This window comes from Salvelinus fontinalis, chromosome 17, assembly GCF_029448725.1.
Source record: "Salvelinus fontinalis isolate EN_2023a chromosome 17, ASM2944872v1, whole genome shotgun sequence".
Lineage (NCBI taxonomy): Eukaryota > Metazoa > Chordata > Actinopteri > Salmoniformes > Salmonidae > Salvelinus > Salvelinus fontinalis.
In genome coordinates this window covers 42,065,348-42,074,054 of record NC_074681.1, presented here as the reverse complement: position 1 = coordinate 42,074,054, position 8,707 = coordinate 42,065,348, and the positions used below count along the sequence as shown (strand labels likewise).

At 44.4% G+C, this 8,707-nt stretch overlaps 1 protein-coding gene across 1 annotated transcript; it reads right to left on the bottom strand.

Annotated features, from left to right (window-relative positions):
- Positions 1–1,138: 1,138 nt before the first annotated feature.
- Positions 1,139–6,180, bottom strand: LOC129814609 (uncharacterized). The gene is made up of 5 exons (XM_055867781.1): positions 6,083–6,180; positions 5,013–5,098; positions 3,703–3,747; positions 3,304–3,428; positions 1,139–2,990 (listed from the first exon to the last, which is right to left on the bottom strand). The coding sequence occupies exons 2-5, from the start codon at positions 5,077–5,079 to the stop codon at positions 1,698–1,700; spliced, it is 1,530 nt and encodes a 509-aa protein (XP_055723756.1). The 5' UTR covers positions 5,080–5,098; positions 6,083–6,180; the 3' UTR covers positions 1,139–1,697.
- Positions 6,181–8,707: the final 2,527 nt, after the last annotated feature.

The window sequence follows — 8,707 nt, the reverse complement described above, 5'->3', positions numbered from 1 at the left end:
GGATGGAACTCTGACAATTCAAAGTCCAGTGTAAGGAATAAGAACCCATATGTGCAGAGTCCATATCTGAGTGTAAATAAATGTTATGTGTTCTACACTGAACAAAAATATAAACGCAACATGTAAAGCATTGGTTCCATGTTTCATAAGATGAAATAAAAGATCCTAGACATGTTCCATAAGCACAAAATGTGTATTTATCTGAAATTTTGTGGCAGTGGTTATGGTATGGGCAGGCTTAAGCTACGGACAACTAACACTATTGCCTTTTATCGATGGCAATTTGAATGCAGAGATACCGTGACAAGATCCTGTCGTGCCATTCATCCACTGCCATTACCTCATGTTTCACTATGGTAATGCACGGCCCCATGTCGCAAGGATCTGGACACAATTCCTGGAAGCTGACCATGTCCCAGTTCTTTCATGGCCTGCATACTCACCAGACGTCACCCATTGAGCATGTTTGGGATGCTCTGGATCGACGTCGATTTCCAGGTCCCGCCAATATCCAGCAACTTTGAACAGCCATTGTAGACGATTGGGACACCATTCCACAGGCCACAATCAACCGCCTGATCAACTCTATGCGAAGGAGATTTCTGGTTTTCTGATCCACGCCCCTACTGTTTACTTGAAAGGTATCTGTGACCAACAGATGCGTATCTGTATTCCCAGTCATGTGAAATCCATAGATTAGGGCCTAATTAATTCATTTCAATTGACTGATTTCCTCATATGAACTGTAATTCAGTAAAATCTTTTTAATTGTTGCATGTTGCGTTGCTAAAGATCTGAATCTTTATATGGCTCTGTTTCAGTCATCGTATAGAGAAGCCTTGTCATGATATTGAAACGTATTCTAACTACCTGGGCACGGCAACAATGACCTTACCACACCGCTGGATCCCACTTCTAACACCACTGTTGAATTCAGGGGATGGCCAACAGTGATTGTTCTTATCGCTAAAATGCTGAACATGTTTGCTAATATGACATTTCAGCCAGCAATTACCTTTTCTGTTTTCATGTGGGTTTTCACACACTATCAGATACCACTGTGATATATCATTGTGTACTGGGGGTATTAACTGTTTCCATAGGGAAATGGGAGCTTGTTTTAAAACTTTTTATTTGGAACTTTAAAAAAATCTAACCAGAGGAAGGGTTTGAGGTTAATAGGTTTTAGAAAAGCTATGCAAACAACATTAAATACACTCAAGAGACACTAGGTTCACAATACACTAGAAATAGACAATGTACAACCATAGAAAACATACATGGGCACAAATTTGCCTTAGACAGTCTTCAAGTATGCTAGCTTCCCCTATTCTACAAACACATACATTTTCTAGAGACAAGCATAGTATTTAATGCACACCTTTCACATAGTCTTCTATGGGACCATAAACCTTAGAGGGACTCATGTTGGGTTCCCCACATATATCACAGACGGTAAAATAATACACCTTCAGGCACTGTAACTGAGCGAATCTGATTCACTATTGCAGGTATGGATTTTTCTGTTGATAGGACCCTAGTCGTCCTGCTTTAGCAGTATTTGACCATTGGAGATATGTTAGCACCTTGGGAGGACTGAGTGTGTGTATGTATAACACATGAACTTGCATCACTTTCCTCCAGTTCTAGCGATTTAGATATAGCATCTAGTTGAGATTTTTATTTTTTTATTTTTTTTACTTCTTCCTGTACTGATCCATGGCCATGTAGCTTCTGAGGAAGTCTTCAAACTGTGGGACGGCATACTCGGGGGCAGCATCCTGCTGCACTGGCTCATCCTTGGGCTCCTTGGCTGCTGGTTCCGCTGCGGCGGAGGCATGCTCAGCACGACGCAGGCGGCAGCTGTAGTCGTACTCGGGGTCACAGTCAGGATCGGGCAGGATCACGCCACTCTTGGGCTTGTTGGCCTCAGCGGTGAGGGGAGAAGGGGCAGACATTCCATTGCAGGTAAAGTCATAGGGGTGGCATTGGGGTGCGACGGGGGCGCTGGGTTCATCACTGGCCTCCAAGGGTGTGCAGCCCTTATCGTAGTGCACGTAGCAGTCATGGCCCTCCTTTGTCTTCCCAAGGACGCCCAGGCGGGAGTGAATCTGGTACTGGGGCAGCATTGGGGGAGCCTTACGGAGGGCAGCGGCGGCACCTAGCAGGCAGAATGGGTCGTAGCGCGGGTCACACGCCAGAGGGCCGGGCGCCGGCTTGTCTTTGGGTGTGTACTCCAGGACGGGCTTGGTGAGGCTGGCCAACTTGGTGGCAGTGAGGGGGTTGCAGCCCTTGTCGAAGAGGGGGTTGCATTGCTGCTCCTTAGGGGCTTCCTTGGCAGCGGGAGATGGGGCCGCTATGCTAGCCATGCACAGGGGGTCGGTGGCCGGGTCACAGGTGGGGTACATGTGGTAGAAGCTGGAGGGGGCCTTTTTCACCAGCTTTGGCCGGCAGTAGGGGTCCTCGGTGGGATCGCAGCCCAGGGCGGCGTAGGACGGGGCGGGTTCAGGAGCGGGCCTATAGCCATAGGCGGCACGCAAGTGGTACTGCAGACACTCGTGGTCGTCAGGGTTGCAGATGCGCAGCAGCTCCGTCTTCTGCTCTGCGGTGAGGAAGGGCTCCAGGACTGGGGCATAGTAGTAGAACCCTGTGGGGGTCTTCTGAGGGTGCGGCAGGAGGGGGGTCAGGACAGGCACTGGGGCGGCCTTGACCATGGCTGGGGCGGCAATCTTAGGGATCATGGGGAAGGGGCAGTAGGGGTCGATATAAGGGTTGCATACTTTGACTGTGGTGGTCTTGACAGGCACGGGCATCACCACCTTGGCCTTGGGCTTGCTGGTGGACTCGGCGATGCACTCTGGGTCGTCGGAGTCGGCGCAAATCTTGTAGATAGCACTGAGGTGGGCGAGGTAATGGGTGAAGGTGGGGCCCTCCTCGGAACGGTGCTTGTTCTGCAGGTAGATCTTGTACATCTTGTCCAGATGCTCTACCTATAGGGTGAAGACAGGGGAAAGACAAGACTCCCATCAGATCCAGACCTTCGTTCAAATGTTATGTTTGATTGAGCCTGCCTGGAATGCCGGATGGTTGAAGTTCACTTTTTTGACTATTACATTGAGCAAGGAAAGCTCAATCAAGACTGTTAATACGGGCCAATGAAGATGGTACGGGAGGCAGAAAGTGCCGCTTTATCTACAAGTGAACGAAGTGAAGTGTGTGTGCAGGATGACTATAAAAGGTAAGTGTCAAACCAAAAGTACATTCTCTAAAAACAAAAATGATTGTGGAATGTTTGCCACTCACTCCTTCCTGGTTACCAGTATCCATGAAGAATTTGTACCATCCCCAGAAGTCAGGAAGACGCTTGAGGACAGGAACGGGAACGGTAAGACTCCTCTTGCTGCGGACATCACTGGATACTGCAGATGCTGAAACAAGAGAGAAAAACATATTACAAAGAGAATGTGGACTCAAAAAGTGCCATATTAGAGTAAAGAAACACCAGTACACAAGTATGTGTGAGTACATGACTGAGTATTTGTGTATGTACTGTAAGGATGTGTGTACTTGCATATAAATATCACAGGAAGTGAGTTTGCTGTTAATGTCTGAAAATATTTTGATATGACATACTGTCCAGTAGTATGCATGCTAATATCCATGTTCCTCTTGATGTCCCCTACAAACCAGTCACCCACTCACCCTCCTTCTTCGCATTCTGCCTCACCGGGCTGGCCCCCAGAAACTCTGTAAAACAACAGTAGGGACATGAGTCGACAGGAACCAGATGTTGTGTCCCCCAAATGAGGTAAAATGCTGGCTCTGCTAATCGACCCCTGGCAGTGCACGGCAGGAGACGACCCTTAGAGGTACAGCCTAGGCAGCATTTTCCCGATTAACCTAAACACACACGGCTGCAGGCACACATACGCACACACGCTAATGCATGCATGCATGCGCACAGACACATCAGAACATACATATTCACACATACACACACCTAGACACACCCTTACAACATAAATACATACCCCCCCCCCCCCCCCCCCCCACACGCACACACCCACACTCCAGTCACTTTGAACAGGATTGAAGGGCCTGAGTTTGTGTGCTACTGCATGGGGTTCCACTGGAAGTCAGTGGAAACGGTAAAACTACAAAGAGCATTGGGCCCCAAAAGGCCCCCCTCACTTCATCCCTCCCAATTAAACCTCTACTGTAAACTAAGATGTTTAGGAGTGGAACATGTTCCGATGTTCTGTGCACCGTGTCTCTATACATTAAAAGCACCAGGGGTTTCCCTTCAGAAGTTTACGGCAGAAGGGAACAACGCCCCGTCAGCCAGTTCAGTTGTGGGGTGACGTCTGCGGTACCTTTACTAATGATGCTAAAGCGCTGGTCCAAGGCATCAGAGATGTACTTTATGTATTTTTATGGTGGGGTTGCGAAAAAGTTCTGATACACATAAGAAGTTGTATGTTATGCCCCGATGCCTGGCAAGTTGTCATCTACAGTACATGCATTGGTTTTATCTCGTGTGTAGGAACAGCCCGTCATTTGAGTGACGTTGAAAATAAACTGTTGTGTACTAGCATCCATTTGTGGTATGGATTATAATCTACTCTACATTGCAGTCAACAGTAAAGTGACTGATATAAAGTGATCTATTTTTTTCATTTTAGTCAGACAATCATGTCTTTCAGAAACAGTACAGTAATATACAGAGCCGTGATTGCATGGAACTCCCATCTCCCACTTATAAAGCAACACCCTCATGGTACAACGCCTCTCCCCATGTGACCTACTTGTTGTGCGTATGTACTGACATGTATGTGTAACTGATAGATGCACACACACTACATGTTAACGTCTTTAAATGTATGTAAATTGTAATATTTGTCATTATGTCGGATCCCCAGTATGACTAGCTGTTGCCATCGGCGTTGGCTAATGGGGATCCTAATCAAATCAAATCAAAACAGAAAGCGCTAGAGCACAGAAGTGTCACTCACCTGGCAATAACACTACAATAATTCCGGCGTATATGAGGGAAAACATTAGTCTTCCTGTCCGTGCCATTTTCGGCTTGATCTGTTTCCTGCGGGCAAAGTTGGGAATATTCAGTCTTTTTAAGGAACAATTGAGAGGGTGGAAGTTGTTCCTGACCATGTTAAAATGGGTGAAGCTTTATACACATTTTCATGAATAAGCATTAAAGAACATAATAAATGAAAATGTCCTAATTTGTGAACATTTATAAACACGTATAAGCATTTAAGCGTTCCCAATTCATTTATAACATCATATTCGCAATTTGTATTAAACATTTATACAAAGATTTCTAAGCATTTCTAATGGCTTATTCAAAAGTTATTATAAAATGTAACAATGGTGTTCTCCTTTCAGCACGCCCTGCACCATTTAACAATGGTTTGCAAGTACCGAACGGCTCCCCTACCGCACAAACTGTCTACTTGTGTACGGTCATGTACATTCATAAACTGGTTTATTCAGGCCCAAGTAGTGGTCCTGTCAAGGGTCAATAATTAAAACTATCATTTTAATTTGGTTGTTCTATCAAGGTTGAACGTTGACGACAGCTGAACTTGGAGCATTGCACTAATCGTAGAGCACTGATGGCCAGTAACTTCTCAACGAGGTCAGACTAGACCATAGTTTCTCTTATTTTTAAAGTCTTCAAAGGATTTTGAACTTAGAACATGTAAATGTACTGATATCCAATGTATTCCGGCTATTGGCTTTACCACTGACAGAGGGATTGACTTGACAGAATCTAACGTTACTTATTTATCTGTTATAATGAAAATCCATCTTCAGCTTTCCTCCCAAACCAACAACTAAATCATTGAAGATTCTCAAAAGTAAACTCTGCATGTTGTTACAGACTGACACTAACATATCATACAAATAACTCGGTGCAAATAAGCCTAGCTTTAACCATGGTGATGTAAACCATTTAGATGAACTGTATATAAAGTATACATTAGCATACATTAGACATTTATGAGCACATCGTTGTGTTGTAATCATCACATCATAAGCGTTGTGATCCATGACTTACCTGTTGTTCAACTGAAGTTCTGCCTTCCTGGGATGGCCTCAAGGAGAAAGTGGCTATCTGGGTTGATTGGTTTAGTGGGTGTAGCTAACCGAGCTGTGTGTACACCCTACCTCTCTGCTCCCCTGTATGGGAGAGGAGCGCAGGGTAACATTTTTAAAGAGCCTCTTGATCATTAAAAACAAAAGGCATGTCGTACGGCTCGAGCATGCTGTTACGCACTCCAGGATTGGCTCTTTCACCGCTGGCTGACTGACCAATAGGGGGCCTGTAATTAACCGCACTGAACAGCGAGACCCCTGGATAAAAAAACGGATTAACGGGGTGTAACTTTAATGTATAGCTTATTTATTGACACCGATTTGGAATTTAGGGTTAAGATGTGAGGCATCTGGATTGCTCCCAATAACAATCAACCAGCAATGTCTTTGGATAGAATGGCCATTATTATGGATCTTGGAGCTGATTCGGGCAGCATGATTCTCCCAGTAAACCCTAAAACCAGTAAACCTCTGGTTAATACAACGTAAAGGTCCCTCACTCGGCCTTACATCTAGCACACTTTCTACTAGTATATACCTCTATGTGCTGTGTCTCCGGCAGGTTTGTAGAGACAGCCCTAGTCATTAGCCAGTCCTATATATCCCACTGCACCATCTTTCCTCTTACACTGTATTTCCTGGAAACACTAATGAAGACGGCGACTGCTGTCCAAGTAGAGGCCTTTACTAGCACACTGCCAACTCAGCTCTGACTGGTGCCTGGGGGAAATGCCACGTAGAGCCAACTCAATTCCACTGGTCTCATTGGAATCAACTTGAAAGGCTTTATGAAGCCTATAATGACCCTACGGAAGGCCTTCGTAGATGCTCCATAAACCATTCATGAGCAAATGTTTTTCTACATAGAGTGCGTAAAAAGGGCTATTCCACATTTGCATAGTATATAGTATAGAATATGGATAATCAGCTAAGTGAAAACATTACACACTCAATATTCCTCTTAAAGTATGCATTTTACATATAGGTCAATGAACCAGTTGCCTTGAAAATAACTATAAGTTAATAGTACCATAATATAAATATGTCAACGTTTTATATTCTTGGAAAATTCATGGCAAGTGATGTGTGTGCAAAGCCCATAAAGCGGTTTCATACCACTCGTGGAGAAAAGAAAATCATTAAAAAACAGACCCTTGCTGTAAAGATTATGAGGCCCTACCTCCACTTTCATGTACAGTAAGAAGTTTATCATCTGTGTTCTCTTGCACGTTCGTATGGTGAACTACATACCACCAACAGGAGAGGAATACATGCATTGGGTTGTAATCAATGAAGGGAAACATTCTGAAATGTGCAGCTAGAAATGTAATGATTAGAGGCGTCATGATCATCTCGGCTACATTGCAGACAATCATCTATTCTACACAGTACATGGAAAGTTCTATAATGTTCTGTGTTCTGCACCCTCCTGAACAGACCCGTCGTCAATTCGTACTTGATTAAAAAAAGTATATTTGTGGTCAGGAAAACGGTTCATTCTAAGGTCAGGAAAGATTCCATTCCGGATCTGGAACATCTAAATGTGTCCTATGCAGTACAGTACAATCACAGTACAGTAGGAGCACTCCATCACACCTTATTGGTCAAATAGCCCTTACACAGCCTGGAGGTGTGTTGGGTCATTGTCCTGTTGAAAAACAAATGATGGTCCCACTAAGTGCAAACCAGATGGGATGACGTATTGCTGCAGAATGCTGTGGTAGCCATGCTGGTTAAGTGTGCCTTGGATTCTAAATAAATCACTGACAGTGTCACCAGCAAAGCACCCCCACACCATCACACCTCCTCCTCCATGCTTCACGGTGGGAACCACACATGCAGAGATCACCTGTTCACCTACTCCAAAAATCTCACATTTGGACTCATCAGACCAAGCACAGATTTCCACCGGTCTTATGTCTATTGCTCGTGTTTCCTGGCCCAAGCCAGTCTCTTCTTTTTATTGGTGTCCTTTAGCAATGGTTTCTTTGCAGCAATTTGACCATGAATGCCTGATTCACACAGTCTCTGAACAGTTGATGTTGAGATGTTTCTGTTACTTGAACACTGTGAAGCATTTATTTGGGCTGCAATTTCTGAGGCTGGTAACTCTAATAAACTTGTCCTCTGCAGCAGAGGTAACTCTGGGTCTTCCTTTCCTGTGGCAGTCCTCATTAGAGCCAGTTTCATCATAGCGCTTGATGGTTTTTGCGACTGCACTTGAAGAAACTTTTGAAGTTCTTTACATTTTCCGCATTGACTGACCTTCTTGTCTTAAAGTAATGATGGACTGTAGTTTCTCTTTGCTTATTGAGCTGTTCTTGCCATAATATGGACTTGGTCTTTTACCAAATAGGGCTATCTTCTGTATGTCACCCCTACCTTGTCACAACACAACTGATTGGCTCAAACGCATTAAGAAGGAAACAAATTCCCCAAATTAACTTTAAACAAGGCACACCTGTTAATTGAAATGCATTCCAGGTGACTACCTCATGAAGCTGGTTGAGATAATGCCAAGAGTGTGCAAAGCTGTCATCAAGGCAAAGGGTGGCTACTTTAAAGAATCTCAAATATAAAATATATT